At 40.8% G+C, this 24,212-nt stretch overlaps 2 protein-coding genes across 2 annotated transcripts in view; one reads left to right on the forward strand and one right to left on the reverse strand.

Moving 5' to 3' along the window:
* Positions 1-2,968: 2,968 nt before the first annotated feature.
* Positions 2,969-3,531, reverse strand: Smp_154120 (hypothetical protein; the record flags this gene model as incomplete). Its single annotated transcript, XM_018798223.1, has 2 exons — positions 2,969-3,264; positions 3,309-3,531. 2 exons carry the CDS (start codon positions 3,529-3,531, stop codon positions 2,969-2,971), a joined length of 519 nt encoding a protein of 172 aa, XP_018653186.1.
* Positions 3,532-9,300: 5,769 nt separating this feature from the next.
* Positions 9,301-24,212, forward strand: part of Smp_154110 (putative wd-repeat protein) — a gene marked incomplete at its 3' end in the record, with an annotated part of 37,023 nt that continues 22,111 nt past the window's right edge. The window contains 2 exon segments of the mRNA XM_018798224.1: positions 9,301-9,346; positions 22,787-22,953. Coding sequence (XP_018653187.1) covers positions 22,881-22,953 — 73 coding nt within the window. The 5' untranslated portion in view covers positions 9,301-9,346; positions 22,787-22,880.

A 24,212-nucleotide genomic window follows, 5' to 3' on the forward strand; every position in this document is an offset into this window, starting at 1 on the left:
AGGGACAAGTTTGCCTGGTTATGCCACTTCTATGTGTATCTATAAATTCAGCTGCTCCTGTGGAGAAAGCTATATTGGGCGCACTACCAGACAATTGAACCAGAGTTAGTGAACACCTCCCTTCGTGGTAGGAAAAGGTATGGTCAAGTCGATACGGAGCTCGATTCTTTCACACTTGATTGATAGCGGTCATGAAGTTGACAGAAACCAGTCTTTTAAAGTTATTTATCGTATTCCTACTACTTTTCCTTATGGGGTTCGATCTCGTCTCCTACACATAGCAGAAGCTATAGGAATTCGATCCAACAACCCAAGTCTTTGTGTTCATAAGAAATTTGTAACACCCTTATCCCTCCCTTGGCCTTAATAAATAATCTTATTTTCCATACTCTTTCTTCGTTTATTTTTCTTCACCCCCCTATCAATTATTTACTTATAATTTTTCTAATATTCGCTTCCAATTATCTGAACACTTCTTATTACGTAATCTTACAATTTCTATGAATGTTATTTCAGTGTCTATATTTTTCTAATCATTGACCTATTTTCCTATTATGTAACATTGATTCAAGCCTTTTATTATTCTTATCACAACTAGTACACTTGTCATTACACTATCGATTTGTACTTTCTACTTATTATTAATTTTGATTATGTAATCTATTCCACTGTTATCATTGACTCATAAACTGCCTTGATTGGTTTAATAATTTCGTATATGCATATAAATATTACTGTATATTAGAGTAAAGCCTGATGAGGATCTAATCGAAAACAATATCGTTGGCTTATATATGTTGTTATAATTATTGACAGTCGTGGCGTTGATTATTAGTTTAAGAATTAAATGTTTATGTGCTATTGAACAACTTTGAAGATTCTCCTCTCGAAAATGAAATCACTCTCTGGATCAAACTTTTGTTTTCAAATGACCTCAAAATGGTTGAAGTGTTTAAACTATGAGTCGTTATAAGTTGTTAAGTTGTGTATGAGGTCGAAATATCATAGTGAGTGAGCGACCACAGATGCATCATTTTAAATCATGCTTATTATCCTAACAAGATTTTGTTGACCGGATGACATGGAATAACGTATGGGTGCCTCATGATAGTTTCAATGTGTCTAGTATATCAATCTTAATAAATATTTACATTCATTGTAAGCCACAGTGTAAGATCTAATGTCACTACGAAAAAAGGACAATTATTCACTGAGATACAACAAACAAATCACATGCCGCAGAACCAAAACTGATTATGATGATTCTTGCATAGGCTCATATATTTAAATAACAATGAAACAGTGTTTCAGTGTCTTCGTTCCTTACGTCGTTTATCTTAAAATATAGGAAAACGTGGTTCATAAGTTCTTTCAGCTTTGCTCGAAATCACTTTCTTGTCTCATGACTTAGTGAAACGAAGGTAAGTCACCTTCAATTAATTATACCTACAATGCACCAATACACTTTTCATTGTTCTCTCCATTTTCGCCTATCCTTATTAACTGAAGATGGTGTGCGACAGCTTATCATCACATCTTGTCGATGATCGTTTACGGTCGTCTATCCATGACTACGAATCCAGGTAATTCATATGTGTTTTCACAAGTTCATCCAAACATGTGATAATAATATTTGTTTAAAATATTGGCAGTCAGTTACTAGCTGCCAAAACTATCATGGAATCTTTGATTTTCACTCGGTTATTAAATACAGACAGGGCTAATACTGCAAAAATACTTTTATTTTAACCGTAGTCCCAACAGTGCACATATGGTTATGAGCGTCAACTAATGCAAGTGTTTAGTTTACAATCGCTGACATCAGGTGTATGTCAACAAATACTGTCAACATTTGTGTAGTGTGTTCATGAATGACGTATCACAATAGCACATTATTTTTTCCAGTAATGGTTCCATATACTTCATTCTACTTTTCTTCATTTTCAGTGTGAACCATGTTGTGAAACACATTCAAGGATTTTCAGAAACATACCAATGTGAAAGTGGTTCGATAATGAATCCTGTGCTCAAATGTATTCTTTAAAGGGAAACAATAATCGTGTGTGTGTTTGTGTGTCAAAATATTCATTTGTCTATCTAGTCGATTCTGTAATTAAAACTATTGTAATGCCTTACTCCGATTCTTCAAATAATAAACATTCCAATACTGTAAGTTAAGTCGAATATTTGATTGTTGCAGTCTGATGATTCGTTTCTAACAAGTCAACTAACGGGAACACTATGGTTTCAGTCAATTTGAAGAATTATTCAGAAATATTGCTTCTACAGTATCCGTACAATTTTACAGATCAAATAAACTGGTTGTAAGTTGAAATCTCGGGGGACTACAATCTCGATATATTTTTAAGGAAAGTGGGTACGGAAGGGAGGAACATCATCAACCCTGTGACTTGGAGGAAGAATTGTCACTTAACGAAAAGAAAACGCTTTCTACATATTTGCAACAATCCTGAAACTGTATTGTAGGAATACTGTGATAATAAACCTGATTGGTGTAACAATAGTATCTATGTTACGGTCAAGTTATTTGGACCATGAATATTGATACACATACACTGGAGTTAGGGGTCGGTCGTTCAATATCCTTTCAATTCTTACCGAGTAAGTGCCAAAGGTCTCACCAGTCAAAGTGTGTTCTCTGGTGATCAATAATAACACTCGGCCTACAAATCACTACTTATCTTCGGCAAATTCAACTGTTGCACAATTTCCCTTAGTTCAGAAACTGCACCAACGAAATTCAACCCACTGTCACAGCAAATTTCTGAGGGCTCCTCTCTTCTTTCAATAAAACGCAATAAGGTCATTATGAAGGAATCAGTGCTCAGACTGTACGTCATTTCGAAATGAACAGATGGTGTTTTCAAACTAGTAACTAGACATCCAGATCTTTTCCCAATGATCTTCCCTTCTTGCCTATTAAACATCCGAAGTAGTCTACCCGTCGTTAAAGCGATTCCAGCTCAGCAATTTTGTTGAATAAATCGTGGGAGAGTTCTTTAGCACATTTGCGAGCAACAAACAGCTCAGACCACCGGTGACTAGCATCTTCGTCACTAGAGTTGGCTGGTGATTTCAACTGCCCCAGTTTGCTATTAAAGATTTCTTCCATTTGTATTTTATACTCTTCTAATTCAGAAGCGGTTTGGTCTCGAATTGATCTAAGCTCCTCTGTTAATGGACTTTCGTATTCGGCTTGTTTGCATACTTCTACCGCTTTTTCAATGTGTGAACCACGTTCAACTAACTTTTCGCGTTCATCGAACAACTAAGACTGAAAATCTAACCGCTTTTTATACTGGGGATTTTGTTTTCCAAATCAGCTCTAAGTAGTGTCTCGACGTCAAGGTCTCGTTTCGTTTCATCGAACCGCTTTTCTAAAACACGGTAGTCACAAAGGAGAGGCTGGTCAGCATCATGATCTTGTTTATACTTACTGATTTCCATTTCAAGATTTTCTATCTTTTTCTGTAAATTAAGTTTCACTTGTCCTCGCTTCTTATCCTTCATCTTTATGTCATTCAACTCACCTCTTATGTTCTTGGAATCTAGGTTGGTCGAGGTGTTAGGTGCTTGATAAATCATATCATTTAGGGAGACCCTTGTAAAGTTGCCGGCACAATCAAAGATCATTCTAAGTTTCTCTGGCGTTTTTGGATTCAGCACTGAATGATGATGTAAATACCAGCGGAGCCGATACTCTGGCTTCAGTTGTATTTCAGAGACTTTCTCCACATAGCCCTTAGTAAAATTACTCTCAACACCCTTAGTATACCTGATGTTCAGTCTGTCATCTCCCAACAACCTACTTCTCAGACTCTGTAATTTGCTGTTTGCTACTTCATAATTCCAGACTCTGATATCTGGATTCTTTTTCCACGGTGTTGGAAATACAAAGTGACCATTGTCGAAGCACGTGTCTCATTCCACAGACTTTATAACCGCCTTGTCTTCTACGGAAACTGATTTATCATTTAAATAGACACCGGCAAACTCCACATCATAGAGCTTACGTACTTGGCCTTCTAATTTCTTTTATTTGCTGGTATGATTAACAACACTTTTCCTAAATTCCGGGTATGATGCAAGTTCAAAAACAAACCACTTCAGCAACGTTTTCACAGAGTACGGGTTTCTCCTTCCATCCAACCGCTGATCTAACACCAAATGTGCTTCCGGCACCTCGCAACCAATCGGCAGTAAAACTTGTTCGGAGTCTAGACTATCTATTGTTACATCACATAGATGCGGCCACTTAACTAGGTTGTTCATTGCCGACTTCGTTAGCTTATGCCTTGGTATACTTGCTGCAATCAGAGCCTCTTCAATCATGACATGCTCAGACTAATCTAAAGAATATACCTCAAAAGACGTATTCGTGACGTTTGTCGTTCTGTTGCCACCTACAGTCTGGACGACCACTGACGCTTGATCTTCCTTCAGCCTGAAAGACCTCAAACAGTCTGACCTTATCAATGTTACATCAGAACCATTATCCAAAAGAGCATAACCCACAATTTCGGCATTTCCAGATCTCAACCCCACTAAGACCATTCCTAAACACAGTTGAATATTTAGTAACTTGGCAAATCCACAACAATTCTCCATACCAGGTTTATCATTTGAGCTGTTGGCTGTTGAATCACTTTGCAACAGTGAGTGATGTTTCTTCGCACACCTGTCAACGTTGCGGCGCTTCGTCAGTCTACATTCGTTAACCTTATGTTTTTGCTCAACACATACAAAGTAGACACTTGCTTTTTACATGAGATCATCGACCCTCCACTGTAAGTGTTAAAAACCGTGGATATTTATAAAAGGCGTGGTCGTCAGAACACATACTGCATTTAGTTTTTATGGCCGAAAAATTCCACTGCCCAGATTGTGAGTGACAATTTGTCTTCATGTTATGTTATTTTTTCGGACGATTCTCCAAATCTACTACTAGCCACTCATGCACCGGATGTTATAGACTTGATGAGCTCGGCAAACGTCGGTTTTCTGTCGTCTTAAGTCAACCTGTCTACCAGTTCCGTCCACTGCGCTTGTATGGGTTGATGAAAAAGACTCACTAATCTCTCTAAAGTGACTGGAGAATTTAGGTCCGCAGAATAATTCATCTGTTCTAAGACCATGGCACAATTTTCCATTCTTTTAGCCAGGTTCGATAGGTGTTCAGCGTCATTATAATCAAAATTTACAGTATTGAATAAGTCTTCTAAAGTTTCTCGGACGATCACATGCGGCTGCCCAAACAAACGTTTTAGAATCACCATGGCAAAAGCTTTCATATTGTTTTGCTATTGGTCCGGGTTTCGATTGTTGATAAAATTATAGCAGATCACATACAATTGGGTTTGTTTACATCTAATCTGGTCAAGCCCTTTTTATTAACTTATTTAACGGACAGTCATTCGTTCAACAACAACTTCAAACACCTCACAAGTTTGGGCATTGTAAATAATTTTTGCGTACTCTTCAATAAAGAACCGCTATCATGGACAATCCGTTATTTTGCGAAATTTGATTTTGCGCGTATCTCATTTGGGTCACTTGGACGCTTCCATAGACCTCTCACCAACACTACCTTCACAGCAAACGATTGATTTAAACACATGTATACGGATCTGTCTACATTGTTGTTTCAAATGCATAATACGTTTATCCTGAAGCAAATTTGCCTCCGAATGCCGATAAAAAGCACATAAATTTGAGAACATACTGAACCAAGTTCGGTTGATACACAAATCGAAGTGCAGAACATAGACCTACTCATTTAGATCCACTAAGTCTCTTCTGATACTGAAACTATCTATGGTCAGGAGAAAACATTTGTCGTGTTTCAAATTTAGCACAGAGCGAAACATAGTTGAAAAAAGATGAAATTCACCTCGATAAGTAAATATGCCGTCTAACACTTAAATCTCGTTCGAAATTATTCTTAAATAAGAATAAAGATGAGGTACTCAATGATACCATTTCCAAATGATACAGACATGTGGTAAAACAAAATCATCACAATGCTAATAATATTCCAGTCAACAAGCAAATAATATGAAAGAATTGAAAATAGATCAATCCAATTTGATGGAAAAAAGAAACAGTCATAATGGACATACAGTGTATGAGCACATTATTGTTCTCCTTGATTGTGAGAGTTCACTCGACAGGCTGTACAGGAGAAGGATGTGAAATGTTCTTCGACACTGTGTAGTATCTCAGAAGATCGTTACCCACAAAAGAATGAATCGTCAAGGAGTATTTTTTAGGAAATTCCTACATATTTTTTCAACTGAACAAATGTATCACACAAGACTGAGTAAATCCTTCACTTCTCTTGCTGCAAGCTGTTCATAGTAGACGACACAATCGTAATCGTCAAAAAAGATGAACTAGAAAACACCTACAGGCTGATCAAAAACGTCTTCTATGACACCAAGTTTACCATGGAACGGGAGTCAAGCGACAAGCTATCATCCTTGCATATATTAACCACCAGAACCGACACAGCTAAACTAGAGTCTCAACTGTATAGGGAGCCGACCCACACTGATCAAATTCTTAACTACAATAGCAACAACCAAAGAGCTCACAAAATCAACTGCGTAAAAACCTTGTTCAAGAGGGCGATGACACACTGAAACACAATTACAGCACGAAAAAACGAAGAAAAATACCTGAAGATCATCTTTCAAAAGAACGGCTTCCTAATCAGCTTCATCAAAAAATACTAGCCTCATCCATTATCGGCAACAACGTTAAGTACAGAAATCAACAAAAGGATCACCTTACCATACATTAAAGGCATATCAGAAACAACAACGAGACTGCTGAAAACCTTTGGAATAGGTGTTGCGCACAAATCAACAAAATCCCTCTATTCAATCCTATGCAAACCAAAGGATGAAATGACAAAAGAAGACAAACCAAACATCATCTAAAAAATAAATTCTGCTAACCGCGAAAAACACTACATCGGACAAAGTGGACGCCCCCTTCATCTTCGCCTGTATGAACATCAATTAGCAGTCAAGCGCCATGACATGTCATCACTCATATCAGTGCACGTGGAAAACTGAGGACACACATTCGACTGGAAAAATGTAGAGATTTTGGACAGAGGCGATTCCAAAAACACCTGAGAATTGTTAGAAGCTTGGCACTCAGGTCAATCAGCAATAAACAAGCACATTGAAATCAATCCAACTCACCAGTCAATTAGGAAAATTACGTCCAAAAACAGGAACGAAAATCAAAACAGTGGGTGATACAACCAAAACAAAGAGGTAAACATTGACAGATTTAAGTTCAACAAGAACCAATGGAAATCGAGGTGTACATGATAGGCTGTGAACCACATGTGGAGAAATTCGAACACTTCACTTCTACCCGAAGTCTGTGCTGATGATGTCGTTCAGAAGAACGTTGAAAGCTCCACGATCAAACCATCCAGCCCAGAGAACCTAATTTCATCAAAATATTCTGCCTCTTTTAAATCACATCACTTACACCTTTCCTGAAATCTGCCCACGATTGCCTCTGAAAAACCTGATCTTGAGGTCTTAACCATAGAGATCCCATACTTCAGATTAAATTACAAAGGCTATACAGCCATAGCAAACTCAACTATCCACTTTAAGAAAAAAGAACTTGGAGCAATCATTCCATAGTTGTTTCCTAACATTTTAAAACGTACGTACTGACTATAAAATCCAAACCTATAATATCCAAACTAGGTTTGGGTGAAGAATAACTGTCTGGCAAAGGTGATTGGGGTAACGACGGTTGTAAGCAAATATTACCACTCAGTCATTCAACCAATAATTGTTCACACAATAATTGATCGGACGCACCAAAAAATAAGTTTTATTCTATCCTTTCTAGATAGATCAAGTAATTGTTTGTTGCTTTATAACACAAAGTGTTTTCAATTCTGGGAAAGTGCTTCAATTCACAACCAAAATGCACGATCCCAGTCAAATCAAGCAACACAATCAAAGAGGGAACAATCAATATCGCAGCTGCCAGGATAAAATATCAATTAAAACAACATAGATACAGTCCAGGGAGAAATACAGAAACTCAGTGAAAGCGAAAGAGAAAATGCTAAAACTGTTAAGAAATGAAGCATTACAATCTCAAATTGCATCAAAAAGATTAACAATAATGTAAAACTAAGGAAACTATTAAGAACAAATTGCAAATGTATGCATGGAGGGATTTTCACGCACGAAACCTTCAAAATGGATCTTACACTGACCCACACTAGAGTCAACAATTTCGTTGAGCCCTCTCTCTTCAAAAAAGATATAAACCTCTCTGATCAAGTACAAAGTTGAGCAACCTAGTGACTGGTAGTATCAAAACATAAATCTTACGAGAACATAGTCATCAACTTGAGATTATTCTAGTTGAGCTATAAAAGAATAAGAGGTGATCTGACAGTAGCATACGACATATTAATTACACAAGGCCATCCCAACTTGAGTATACTGCCAAAACACGATCATCACGTTCCTCAAGGCAACCCTGAAAAGATTGCACATAGAAGAGCGTGAAGATACCACAGGTATTGTAGTTCGACAACACTTTACCAGTAACACCTTCTATAATTAAATCTCTCCCACCCAGTGAAATCAAAAGTCAGAAGCCAGGAGGTTGGAAGATATATTTGATAGATTAACAATATATCGAGGAGTGACTGATCTAATCTGGTTAATGATCGCAGGAGACGTTGGGCACGCCGTTCCAAACCGTGATCTGGTGCGGATGCATGACTGAGCCCCTTCAGCTAAATGAGTCCATTAAAACTAATATGGTTGGTATCCAATATCGAACACTTACAGAGCTATTGATTTTGAGGATTTATTTACCGCTAGAAGCGAACACCCAGTTTTGAACCCACTCTCATTACGAGTTGACCCCATTTGGAATGCCCTCCAAGCCGAAGTGACTACGGCCTTCCAGTGGATAGCTTTTAGCCAAACGTGTGTCTTGTGGTGGGATAGGTGCTGGTATCCAGAATCCTTCCTGTCAAAAGCACACACTCAACTCCACAAATAACTACAACACTGAAAAGAATCCACGTAATCGAGTAGCTAGATCGCCACCCATTAGACATTGCGAAATACTGAGAGCCATAATGAAACAACAAGAAGCAAGAGTAAAGGAATCCATCGCTTTTTTTTGCAAGTTCGTGTCAATGGTATTGAATATTTAAGATTTGACTATTCAGGTGAAGTGGAGTATACAAACCGGTCGTTACTGTGTCGTCCTGTCGCTATTGTGCTTTTGCTGTTTTGTTGTTCATAGTTTTGTCTGCACAGTAAGTTTCATAGTACATAACTGATAAAATACCGCCTGACTTTTCATTTGTGTTTTGAATGCATTGTTTCATCAAACGCTTTTCGAACGGGAAGTTTAGTCCTAACGTGATTTACATTTTTCAAACTTTTGCTGTGTTCTTATGCAACAAAAGTACCATTTCCGATCTAAAGAATCTATTCTGAGCTGCACGTTCGGTAGATTACTTCTTTTTTGTGTTTCACTCAACTTAATAGTTAACTGTGGTTTTGCCTCAGCTCACTATCGTTTTTTTTTATAGTTTTCACGTAAAGACTAGCTTTAGCTTATCGTTAACTGTTTTTATACATTTTTGCCAGTTTTGTTTACTGTGTTTTTTTTAACGTTCCTAAATTTACTGCTTGTATTTTTAAGACAGTCTAAGTTACTAGCCATGGAAAATTCATGCAAAAGACCTGGTTGCCGTTTCGCTGTTACATCTGGCATGCAATGTGACAACTGCAAAGGTTGGTTCCACGAAGCATGTACAGATCTAACAGCAGCAGCCTATAGCAGACTCAGCAAGTCTGATCGTAGGTGGGTATGTGTTACCTGCAACACTGATACGGTAGTTATGTTGGGTACCATCATTACTTTACTAACAGGTCTGAGAGATAAGTTGTCTAAGAATTTGGTAAATGATAGTATCATGACGGGTAACAAAACTGAAACGCATAGGGCAAACAAGAAAAAGGATATTGGCAGGTCGGTTATAGACGGTGCTGTTAACAGCACGAGTGATGATGTGCTGAAACTCAGCACCATCTTAACATCGACTGTCATCGACTCCCTCAGTAAACTTGGGTCCCCCAGGGAAGAGTCCTTGAATGAGACAGTGGTTCCCAAAAATCCTGTATGTGGTTGGACTCACGTTAACAGGAGTAAAAAGGCCCAAGCGTCCCCGCCGAAACTGAACATCCCAAGTACCGTGCGGAAATCAATTGATGCTTTGGCCACACAGTCTACCCCAAAGACTGTCCGCCCGGTCATCACTGAGCCCAGGAATCGAAAACGCGCCTCGACATCCAAACAACAAGATACCAAACCTAGACGCCATGGAAAACCTGGGAAATCAATTACGGTTCGTGACGACTCTATCATAATCATGAACCTTATTAACAACTCCGACCTTCCTCTCAGTTTGCAGGACAAAAATGATAGGATGCTCTAGGGAGAATTAAACAAGAGGCTTGAACTCCCTAGAATAGAGCCTTTGACCGTCATACGGCTCACTCGGGGGAAGGACTCTAACCACCTAAACCACCCGAGGCTGCTTCGTGTTACACTTAAGAATGCCTCCGACGTAGAGGACGTCCTGCTAGCCAGTCACTTACTGAAATCCGATGGGAACGTAAGAATACTGCCCGACATACCGTATTCTGAACGAAATCTCATCCGGAACATCCCTAAGGAATCTCGCGAGGCGTTTTTCCGTGGACGAAATATCATTGTGCAAGGTGTACCGGAAAATATGGACCCAACTCAAGCAAACTCTGATATTCGAGAATGGAAATTCATTAAGCATTCCTTAAAACTCAAGAACATATTGACCCAACAGGTAATGCGACTAGCGAAGAGAGACGGAGACTCTAGGCCCCGGCTATTGAAGATAACCTTCCCCTCCTCCCACATGGCGGCTGCAACTCTGGAAGCATTTCGTGCCAATAGGCGTCGGTTGCCAACTGGCATCCATATGCATCCGGATAGGCCCCACGACAGCAGGATCAAGCACAAACGAAAGCTAGAGCTGACAATTCCACTCGTGGACTGTCTTGATCATAAAAAAAACGTGTAAAGGACAGGGACTACCAACTCGGTAAACATTGTATAGGTAGGCTACCTGTCCACTCACGCACGGCTCATATAGACAAACAGGAAGAAGCTCACGCGTTCCAAATTGAAAGCATAAACTGCCTATACACGAACGCCGCGAGCTTGCCAAACAAAATGGATGAGCTACATGAACTTAGCAACGCTAATGATGCCCATCTGATAGGAATATCCGAAACTTGGATAACGTCTCAGTTTACGGACCAGGAGCTAGCAATAACTGGAATGTCTTTATTTCGCAACGACAGAAAAACAAGAATGGGGGGTGGGGTAGCTCTATACATACGGTCATGCCTGGATGCGCACCAACTTCATAACCAAGAGTTTCTCAATCTTGATGAGTCAGTATGGTGCTCAGTAAGATTGTCTACCACCTCGAGGTGTCTAGTTGGGGTCATCTACAGGAAGCCCACTGCCGACATCAAGTATGACAAACGTCTGCTGGAAGGATTAACTCGCTCTACGCGTCTCGGATTCTCTCAAATCCTGATCCTAGGGGACTTCAATCTTCCTAGAATCAACTTCGTGGGACATACATACATTGGAGGTGCCAACTCTACTGAAGCTCTGTTCTTCAACCTCATCGGTGACCTGGGATTATTCGAAAATGTGAAGTCGGCAACTTGTTGGAGAAACAGTCAGACGCCGTCACGCTTAGACTGGGTATTCACAAATGAAGAATTCCTAGTTGACGACCTCTTAATCCTGGCTCCCCTGGCTAAAAGTGATCATGCCGTCTTATCATTCAGCTTTGTCAGCAAAACGGAGCTAAGATATCCTACTAGCAACAAGCGCTGGAACTTCAAACGGTTGAATGTGTTAGCTTTACAGGACTATCTACAACAGGTGGATTGGGATGTTCACCCTCAACTTGAAGTGGATGCTCATTGGGATTTTTTACTGCACACGATCTTATGTGCTACTGAGCATTCAGTTCCTCAAATGGTCCCAAAAAGCTACAAACAACCTCCAATCATCAAGAACCGCACTCGTCGTTCGCTAAGCCTCAAAAGGCACCATTGGGCCGAATATAAACGAACCGACAATAACGACGCATACAGGCAATATAAACGCATAAGGAACAAATGTTCAAAGGCAACAAAAGAAGACAGGCTTCAGTTCCAGATCAAGCTTATCGATAAATTCGTCTCCAATCCGAAAAGCTTATTCAGTTACGCAGCTTCTCTTCGACAAGGAAAAACTGGAGTTTCCCAACTGCTTGGTCCTAATGGCCCGACCAATAACGACGGTGATGCCGCTAACCTTTTGGCTGAACAATACTCCCAGACATTCCAGCTGACCCACATCAACTATACTGACGAAAGCTTCACCTGCACCTGCACAGGACTTTCCGAAGTGGACTTGAGTGCTGACCTGGTGCTCCGTAAACTGCAGCACCTAAGAAAAGACACTTCTCCTGGTCCGGATATGGTTCATTCTGCTGTATTGAGGGAAGCAGCTTCAATCCTGGCGACACCACTTAGCGTGATGTTTGCACACTCGCTAAGCAGAGGCAAACTACCGGAAATTTGGAAGCTGGCCCACATCACACCAATTTTCAAAGGAGGTCGACGCAGTGAACCCTCAAGCTACCGACCAGTGGCCCTCCTCTCCATACCTTCCAAAATTATGGAATCCCTAATATACGACGGTATACTAGAATACTAATCATCCTCAAAGTTCTTCTCACCTCAACAGCATGGTTTCAGAAAAGGTCATTCTTGTATGACCAACCTGCTGACTGCGGTGGATAGATGGACAACCATCCTTGATCGCAAGGGGAAGGTTGACGTCATCTACCTGGATTTCTCAAAAGCTTTTGATCGCGTCAACCACGCATGCCTTAACAAGAAGCTTAAACGATTGGGTATAAAACCCCCTTTGATTGACTGGCTCACTTCATATCTAGAAAACCGACACTTTAAGGTCAGGGTTAACTTCACTCTCTCTCAGGCTATGGAATGTCCTAGTGGGGTCCCCCAGGGCTCAATACTAGGACCTCTTCTCTTCTTGATTTACATTAACGATCTTCCTCAACAAGTTTCATCTGACTTATTGCTTTTTGCTGATGATGTGAAACTTTGGAGAGAGATACGTAATCATAATGATATACTAGTTCTTCAGGAGGATCTGACCCGACTTCAAAGTTGGGCAGACGACAACGGACTTACCTTCAACACTTCAAAGTGCTAAGTAATCCATCTGAGACATGTTGCAGACTATAGTTATAACTTAGGTAACTCCCCTCTAGAAGTTTCCTAAGTCGAAAAAGATTTAGGAGTGTTGGTACCCTATGACCTGAAATCGTATGCGAAATGTGACAAAAACGCCTCTCAAGCAAACCTTGCACTGGTAACATTGAAGCGCATTTTTGGCCAGTTTGATGGTAGAACCTTCCACATAATCTTCAACAGTTTTATTCGTCCACATTTAGAGTACGGAAACATAGTATTTCCTCCCTCCCTCCGAAAGGATAAGGACACTGGAACGTATCCAACGTCGAGCCACGAAATCAATTCGGGGACTCAAATTCAAACCTTATGAAGAGCACCTCCAATCACTTAACCTTTACCCGTTAGAGTACAGGCGTCTTAGAGGTGACCTTCTTATGACTTACAGTATCCTTAATACTTCTGGTCATCCCCTTAAACATCTTAAGCTTAGTCATAACACTAACCTAAGGGGTAACACCCAGAAATTGGAGACCCTACATAGCAGAACAGACTGCAGACGCAACTTCTACTCCGTTAGAGTTGTCAAGTGCTGGAATTCGCTGCCGACTGAGCTAGTCCAAGCGACCTCCCAGGAGTCCTTTAAGAGGAAACTTGACTTATTCTTAAGGACTAAGGATAACATATTATTATGATTTACCAAATTCTTTTTTTTCCTCTATTATCGTTCATATACCTAGGTTTTTGCCTGGAGGTATTGGTGATCCACTGCTACTAGACACGGAAGCCCGTTAAGCGAAAGCTTCTTCTATTCCGTCCTCAACCATTTGAACCATTTGAAATAGGATGGTATTAAATCTACATTAGTTTGTTTGTACAAATGTAGCTGTTCGTGTGTGGGTTCTTGTTGTAAGATGTTAAGACTAATAGTAAGTATTTTCGAAAACACACTTGATACTGCTAACAGTCTCAGTTTGATGATCGGGTAACTAAATATCACACTGGTTCCACGTTGTTCGTGTGTACTTCTGTTCGTAGGTATACAAGGTTTTCATGTTTAGATACTCTAAGGGTATAACTATATGTAAAGTTTTTGTGCTTCACACTCATCGATGCACACCGTTGTCGCAGGTAGGACATACTTTCCTTTAACTGGTACTGGGATCCACTTAGGATCACCTTTTTGTAGTGTTTTATCTCAAACTCCGAATAGCTATAATTTAACCAACAAGAAACTACTTACCGAATCTAAGACAACACTTCTGCTCCTATTGTACTGTTCTGTAAACAGTAGTTGTATTGATTTTAACTTCAAGAGACACTTAATCTTGAAAGCATTTCTGAACACACTCAACAGTAGCCACACCACTCTACTAGCGCAGCTCTGCTTACGTATGCACTTGTTGCGTCAGTGGCCACTTGTGCTAATGGTAGTCGTTCAATTGTCACATCCACTATCGGTTGCAGTTTTAAATTTGATCGTGCATGAAAGTGCCATTTTTTAATACGCCTTTTTGTTCAGCATTTAGTGAACTATAAAACAATCTTTTCTCTGGACTGCATGTCTCTTCACTGTATTTGCCGGTCAGAGTTAAGTAATATGCCTCTTTCTAATCTTCCAAGACTCAGTGATGTACGACCATATCATCATCCAAATTATCTTAAATACAAAATCCAATCAAAAACATGGTGTCTAATTAGAGGCTATCAGTAATTCTGTTTTCGAAACCACTCATAGATTTGACAATTTCTATCTTTAATTAAATTATTCGTTTTCATTCGTATCAATACTATCTGTATAGTCTACATTATTGGTTCGATGCAAAGCTCAGATGTATTATTTTGCAAGATCAAATCTGAAGATTCCCAGGTCCTGCTAGTTTCGGAAGCTCAAGTTTCACGACGAGCAAGCGTTGTATTGATAAAGCTGTAGCATACCTCCAAAAGACCGCAAGATCTCGAGCCGTCTAACCAATCAGGAGACAGAGATGATGTATGCGGTTTGTTATGCCAAAACGCTAAAATATTCGCTTTAGGGTCTTCGCATCGTAGCTAGTGTCAGTTCGCGATGGAAACCGTAACTGAAATTCCTAATACTAACTTATGACGCTTTGCACATTTACTATTAGCTCGGCTGTCTAGTACAGTTTTCAATTTATTATCACCAGCGACCTTATTTAAATACGTACAGTGAATTGTACGAAATGGTATGTCCATTTGTTGATAGCTATATAAATAAAAGGTCTCGGGTGTTGAAATCAGTTTACTTACGCTTATTGTAGTGGCCACACCCGGAGCCTTTGACCTAAAGAGCTGATCCACAAAGCAGTGGAGCATCGTGAGGAGATGCAGTCTCATGGTAGCCGGTGACCAACGATTGATTCATACGCCATTTGTTCCCTCAGGATCCTGGAGCCCATGTGCACCATTGGTTTGGAATCAGGGTTTTCCAACTCCTCTAGGTGGACTCGCTGTGTCCACCAATACGGTTAAAGCACCGGACATTCGCTTTTCGTCTTCTCAATTTCGTGAACAACACCCCCGCCACGAGAAGGCGGTGAGTAGGACTTCCCTGGCAGAGGCTGTATACGCGTGGCCATGTGAGAGCATTTCGAGAGGTAGAGCGGACTCTTCCCACTTTCGGCCGTACCAGGGCATTTGGGGGCTCCGCTAAATATTTCCTAATACAAATCAGTCAGTCAGCTACAACGTAGGATCAGGCAAATATATGCATCGATCCAAGCTGCCACACCTCATTAGCACAACTAGATGAACACCAAATTCATAGAACTAGTTGCTTCAATGATAGTAATGCATAAAAGAAAGATTGTGTATAAGAACATAATACAGAAAGAAAGAATTAGTTCGTAGAAATAAAGGTATAAAGCAATTTTAATTTCACGGTTTAAGGGAAGACAAAGAGTGTGTACACCTACGCCATTGTGATCGATCCTGAGCCATGTGACACAGAGTCTCCAACCATTGGTTACGATAGTCACGCGGACCACAACCAAGCAGTCTGCATCTACCATCACGACTCAGACAAGAAGTTGGTAACTTTATGGATTGGTGCCACGTCTTAGTTTGGTCAACCCTAACTCTCTTCCAACCATCCCCAACACTAGTCAGCATAGCGCGTCGTGGTAATCGGTGTTCAGGCATACGTAACACGTGGCCCAACTATCTTAGTATATGAAGATTTACAACCTCATCAACTGATTTACCATCATCATTCCCTAATAACCTGCGTCTAACGTCACCATTACTTACCCGGTGATCCCAGCAGATGCGAGCAATATTTTTAAGTCATCTGTGATCAAATACTATTAACTTACGAATGCCTCTCCAGCGATGACTGGTGGCAATATGGTCTATTTGAGTCTATGGTTAGTTTGGAGCAAGGGGTCTCCATGTTAGACAATGTCTCCTTATGCTTAAAATTAGTGCTTACTAAAAATAAACGATTGTCTGAGCACAGTTGCAGCAGATGATTACCATTATATGAAATGACGCATTCTACTGACAATTCTATTCTCGCTCATACTAGAAGCAAGACAATTTGCATTATTATTATTATTATTATTATTATTATTATTATTATTAGTGTTATTATTATTATTAGTATTATTATTATTATTTACCATATCGCTAATTCACTCCCTTTTATCCCCGATTTGTGTAACCTTACTTTTCAACTTATGCAGCAGCTCGCCCATGGTGGAAACTCTGTTCTATCTAAACGATCACTAGTCACTGGCTGGTCGAAAGTGAATGCTTCCACCGATTATGAATACTTGAGCAGTCTTTCTGAAACCACGTACGCCGTTCAAGCTGGCTTCCTTCAACGTTCGCACACTAATGCAGATCAGACAACAGATGGGGCTGGCTTTGTCTTTAGAAAGTCTTAATGTTGATGTTTGTTGTCTATCCGAGACCCATATTCAAGACTCTAGTGAAGTACTACAAATTCGCTCTCCATCTGTCGCCTCGAAAAGCTTGTTTCACGTGCGCTTATCCGGGGACCCTGTGGCATCCTCGTCTGGTCTTGCAGGCGTTGGTGTCTCACTAAGCTCTAGAAATGAGGCAGCACTAATCGATTGGATCCCCATTAACAGTCGGTTATGTGTTGTTAGATTAAAAAGTTCCATCAAAGTGAGAAGAAATCGGCGTGAGAAACGGTGTCTTTTCGTCATCTCCGCCTATGCCCCGACAGATTGCAGCCCGGATGCAATCAAGGATGAGTTTTACCATCAGTTAACAGTTCTTCTCCAGAAAGCGCGTTCGACAGATATTGTAGTCCTAGCTAGAGACTTGAATGCTCAGGTCGGGCGTCTAGGCACAGAAGAGAGTCGTTTAGGTGGCCGATGGAGACTTGTTGGTCGCAGGACAGATAACGGGGACCGTCTGCTGCAACTGTGCACAGACTACAACCTGTTTCTGACTAGCACTAACTTCCGGCACAGTCATCGCCGGTGTGCCACCTGGCGTCCTCCCTCTGCATCTCAAGCCTGGACTCAGATTGATCACAGCGCGATCAGCTACCGCTGGCGTGGTTGTGTACAAGACTGCCTCTCCTTTTGGAGTACCTACGTGGAGTCTGATCATGCCCTGGTCTGCGCCAATCTCACCTTACTTTTCAGTGGCCGAAGGATTGACCGCCATCAACGGATCGATGTTAGTAAACTGGCTGCAACTTCTGTTGCAAGTAAGTATCGAGCAGAGCTAGCTTCTAGGCCAGCTACCATCCCACCGAAAAGTATAGATGAGCATTGGTTGCAACTTCATGACGCCATGAAAATGGCGAGTAAAGTCGCTTGCGGCTTCGCGAAACGTCCCGCTTACAAGCACTGGGTTTCTTCTGGCTCCTTACAACTGATGGAAGCCCGTCAGTCTACTCCGGGTGACCGTATGACCACAAACGAAGGCTGTTACGTAGTAAAATTGGGCAAAGCTTGCGCAAGGACCGAGAAGCCTGGTGGTCGGTGCGTGCTAATGAGATGGAAGCAGCAGTTGCATCTGGTAACTACCGGAAGCTCTTCCAACTCATCCGAGCCACTGGCAGCAAGAAGTCTGGTGTGAGTGAAACAATCTACGAGGATGATGGGATGCCAATCACTAACATCTCTCGACGTCTTGGACGATGGGCGGAATTTTTCAAAGGGCAGTTCAACTGGCCTGCTGCTCCGGCAACATTAACCAGTTTGTCCTGCCCCCCATGGCCGGTGACGACTGATCCACCAAACGAGGCGGAAGTCCGCAAGGAACTCCAACTCTTGAGATGCTACAAATCACCGGGCCCAAATGACTTACCTCTGGCTCTTTTTAAGGTGGTGGTGACTTTCTGGATAAGGAATTGACTATGTTGTTTGCAAAGGTTTGGGAGTCAGAAAGCGTTCCAACATCATGGAATGAGTTGGTAGTCGTCCCTATCTTTAAAAAGGGTTCACGTTGTTCCTGTAACAACTATCGGGGGATAAGTCTACTTCCGATTGCGTCCAAACTATTTGCTTCTGTCATTCTTCGTAGGTTGTTTAAAACCCGAGAACGATTGACTCGCGAGGAGCAGGCTGGTTTTCGTTCTGCTCGAGGATGCATTGATCATATCTTCACCCTCCGCCAAATGTTAGAACACCGTCATACTTATCGCAGACCAACAATCGTAGTGTTTCTTGATATCAGGGATGCCTTCGATTCGTTGGACAGGACTGTTCTCTAGGATTGTCTATTGAAGAACGGTGTGCCTGAAACGTTTATCAACATCTTAAAGGCCCTGTATACGAACACCTCAGGCAGAGTGAGGGCATACAACCACTTTTCTCCCTTGTTCCATTCGAGCAGTGGGGTTAGGCAGAGTTGCCCAATCTCACCATTCCTCTTTAACTTTGCCATCGACGACACCCTGGAAACAGCTCTGATGGATGTAAGTAATGGCGGTGTGGATCTGCTGCCTGGAGAACGACTTCTCGACCTCGAGTATGCGGATGATGTTGTCTTACTGTGCGATAATGCTCAAGCCATGCAATCCGCACTTAATCAGTTGGCAATCAGTGTCCGCAGGTACGGCATGTGCTTTGCACCCTCCAAGTGCAAAGTACTCCTACAAGACTGGCAGGATTCTCATCCTGTACTCACCCTAGATGGTGAGCAGATTGAAGTAGTTGAGAAGTTCGTGTATCTAGGTAGCTACATAAGTGCTGGTGGGGGCGTGAGTGATGAGATTGATGCATGTATAATGAAATCCAGAGCGGCTTATGCCAATCTGGGCCATTTTTGGCGCCTTCGTGATGTTAGTCTGGCTGTAAAAGGTCGGATCTACAACGCGTCGGTGAGAGCAGTTTTGCTCTATGCTTTTGAAACCTGGCCTCTCCGAGTTGAGGATGTTAGACGTCTCTCTGTGTTCGATCATCGTTGTCTCCGAAGGATTGCTGATATTCAGTGGCAACACCATGTTAGTAATGCAGAGGTTCGGCATCGTGTGTTCGGGTGCAGAGACAATAATCCAATTGGTGTCACCATCTTGAAACACCGACTTCGGTGGCTTGGACATGTTTTACGAATGTCGTCCCAGAGACTTCCACGTCGTGCATTATTTGCCGACTCTGGGACTGGTTGGAAAAAGCGGAGAAGTGGTCAGTGTATGACATGGTGTCGTGGTATGAAAGAAAGCTGCAAAGGGCTAGCTTCTGTTGGTCCTTCACGACTCCCTGGCTGGGGTCCGAGAGATGGTGCAACACAGTGGCTAGAGACGTTATCATATATGGCTCAGAATAGAAGCCAGTGGTGATCCTGCTGTAATCTTCTTTTACTTTCTTCATAAAGAGTGGCTATCACTTTCTTAACTGAGAGAGTTCTTCTGGTTGTGCATTTCAGTTCCCCCCATCATTACTCTTCTCTTTTTTTCCTTCTTTTATATATACGCATCTTCCTCCTTTCTCCTCCTATTCTCATTATTTTGTGTGGCGCATATGTATCCGGTGCCCTTTGTACCAATATGTATATGATTAAATAAATAAATAATGTTCACTAAGCCGGAACACTAAAATACCCACCTAAATGTCTCTCTGTTTGGTTCTGTTATATCCCCCGGTGAATTACGAATGGTAACTTTTAGGTCTATTTATGGATCAATGTAATATGCCTATTTCCTATTGTACAATTATTACGTAACTGAACTATTCATATTCGTATTTCTCTTATCATTAGCTTTATTTTGACCTTTGACTTATTATCATACGATTCTTGAGTTATAATCAGTTTATTGATTACTTTGGTTTGTATAAAAACCCAGTGTGTTTGTAAATAATGATTCATACCACTGAGGCTGTTATTGGTGTTTTGGACTTAACTGGTTGGGCTAGGCAGATCGCAGGACCGGTTAGCACTGTAGACTGCTCGTACGGGTTTCGTGTCACTGTTCCAGTCGATAATTCGCTGCTCCCTGATTGGCGGTTCTATCGCGTCACACATTAACTAGTCATCCACTCGGCCACGAGATATAACAGGTTCAAGCTACCTACCTGGGCATTAAAGCCACCTGCTACGAGTACTGTGTCTGAGCGTTTAGCTTTTTGAAGAAGTTCAAGAATTTTTCTGTAAGATTTATCTTTCACTTCATATGGGCTTCAATCAGTGGGATCGTATGCAGAAACAATGAAAAGGCAACGACGTGTGTCCCTATCCTCCCAAGTTCTTACAGAGCCGTTTAGCCGAACAGTATATAGGCGTCTGTTAACGGGGGTCCATTCTAATAGTGCTTGTTCTGCCCTCATACTTAGTTCTATGCCTACACCTGCAAGTCCACGAGAACTATCCATCGGGTCGCCAGGTACACAGAGGATGTATCTCATCGGCTCTCCGTTTCGGCGAGGTGAGGATCCTGTATGCGTGTTTCGGAGACATAGCATACATCAATGGTACGAGATTCTACGGTTTTAGCCAAGAAGACCTTCTGGCCGATTTGACATACGTTGAAAATTCCAATGTGTACTTTGAAGCGACGTTTCAGTCGACCTGGGACAGTGTTTTGCGCTCTAGAATCGTTGGCCATTATGACACTTGAGGAGGAAGTCCAAAGAGGAAGTTTAGAGTTGAAAGTTGAGGTATGAGGAATAATAAGAAATTGAAGAGGGAGATTGATTATGAATACAGTTATCTTGAGGGCTGTTAGAGGTGTGAGGGTCTAACACAAATGACTGAATGTTAACAAATTTTCGTTGTCGTTGATAAAAATACTCGAAATATTAAATGTTTCTATATTACATATTTCTTGGAGAGATGTTGGCCCCTAAATGCCCTGGTACGGCCGAGAGTGGGAAGAGTCCGCTCTACCTCTCGAAATGCTCTCACATGGCCACGCGTATACAGCCTCTGCCAGGGAAGTCCTACTCACTGCCTTCTCGTGGCGAAGATGTTGTTTACGAAATCGAGAGGACGAAAAGCGAATGTCCGGTGCTTTAACCGGGTCGGTGGACACGGCAAGTCCATCTAGGGGAGTTGGAAAACCCTGATTCCAAACCAATGGTGCACATGGGCTCCAGGATCCTGAGGGAACAAATGGCGTATGAATCAATCGTTGGTCACCGGCTACCATGAGACTGCATCTCCTCACGATGCTCCACTGCTTTGTGGATCAGCTCTTTAGGTCAAAGGCTCCGGGTGTGGCTCCCTAAGAAAACCACCTGCTTCAGTTTGGGCATCTGCGCAGTATAACAGCCCTCACACAAATCAAATGAGATTTGTGTGGCGCATATATATCTGGTGCTTCCTTGTACCAATATTTATGTGTTCAAATAAATAAATATAGAGATGTTTACTTGATAAGGAGTGATACAATGGATTCCTGAATTTAATTGTTACTTGGTCTGAAAATGCTATTTATATCAATTTTATTATCTAGCCGATATATACATTGACCAGATATACACGCTTATGTACACTTGTTCTGAATATAATTTTAGTATTTATACTGAGTTTAGAATTTATCTCCTATTTTATCCAATCAAGTTGGATTACATTGGTTGAAGAGATATGAACAATTACGTGACAGCAGGAGAGTTCACTGAAGTACAGTTATACACATCAGTAACTTTAAAACCGTGATTACTCTTTGAAGTAACGTAATGTGACAAGGTCTATTGTCAGATGTGAATCCACACTTTGCTACTACTTTTATTTCTCTGCTCGTTTATTCATTACGCCCTTGTAAAGTTAGCTAGTATCACTAGTGATTTTCTATGAATGAGTTGTATTTCGTTCAGTATAGATCATGTATGTTTGGTAATGTGCTTTTGTGAGAAGATGAAATGGGATTTTTAGGGCTCTAGTCTTAAAAAAACTAGAATGACACCATATTATGATCTTTTCCCGCCTTATTTAAATGCTTCCAAAAGGTTAATCAGTATATTTCCAAATTCTTCCCACAGCATGTTGACTAGTGCCCTGGATTCATAAATTCCTGGTAAAACGAGACCTATTTCATATCAGTGAACGTTGTGTGAATGTTTCCAGTCATCTCAGATGTGCATGCGAGTTTCTCCAACTGATTCCGGTAACAGCGGAATTTTATTCGTTGGATTCAATCAAGATTATGGTAAATAGTTTTTATATAAATCCTATATTCATTTTGAGATAATATGAAGTTCTCAGTGGAAATGTTATAATTTGCTTATGTTTTTAAGAATGCTTGAGTCAAGCTTTTTTTATTATTTCCCCACAACTCAACAACATGGTCTAATTCAAAGTTGTTTACAAATCTTAAGTAGACTGGTAAATAAGTGAACTTAAAGGTTTGGGCGATGAAATATCATGTGATGTTTCTGTTCTTTGTAGCGGTTTAAAAAGAGGTGTGAGAAGAAAGATCAAAGTTAACGAAAGTTATTAAGTCACTTGATATAGACAAATAATGCGGTTATGAAGAAAGATATGGAGTTAATAAATCTACATTGCCATGATAGACTTTAACCCGTCTATCCTGGTTTCTGCAATCATCTCACGAACTATGATTGTGGTAGATCTGTTTCTCAGCTCAACTTGAACCAACACTCACTATTTTATAGATTAGAGTTATGTTTTGACGTGAGCGCTAAGTTTCTGAAACCTACTTCCATCATCTCATGTAGAGTATAGGCCCGCTGTCTGACTCCATAATGAATGACGAAGGATGAATGAACCATAAACATGATTTCCTATACTATATTTAAGCCAACCGCATTTTGGGCGACGGCAGTAATAAAAAACCAAATACTGAATGTTAGATTTTTTCAAGCACTCGTTTACTCAGACGTTAAGATGAGAGACGCAAAAACCAAATGTGTCTACTCAGTTTAATTGGAACGTGATTGGACTTTTATAGGCATGAAATATACAAACAAGCACATAGACACATGCATACTACTATACATACATGCTCGAGGTCACATATATCAATGACAAAATGATTGAGAAGATTAGAATAACTCATCTGTCGAAAAGTAACGATAAACCTCATAGGTGTGTGACAATACTAATTGCTTCAAGAGTAATAAGTAGCTTGAATTGGATAACATATGCCCCAGCCATCATAGGACAGCTTTGCATGCAAAATTGAGATGCCTTGCTCAATAGTTGTTACGTTGTTCGGTCTTCGGAGTTTGATATTGATACACAAACCTTCCACAGGAAAACATAAACCAGCTACTTGAGTTAGGAAGCTTTATTGACTAAAACCAAATCAGGAGTATATGTAATCTCGTTCATAAATATACATCTTTTTCCCTTGGAAAATAAAGCTGTATTTTCAATCAAAGGCATGTTCTTGCTTAGAAACTGAAACCAAATATCGACCAATGGAGTGCGCTTATCTTTAGCCTG

This window comes from Schistosoma mansoni, chromosome 6 (assembly GCF_000237925.1).
Source record: "Schistosoma mansoni strain Puerto Rico chromosome 6, complete genome".
NCBI lineage: Eukaryota > Metazoa > Platyhelminthes > Trematoda > Strigeidida > Schistosomatidae > Schistosoma > Schistosoma mansoni.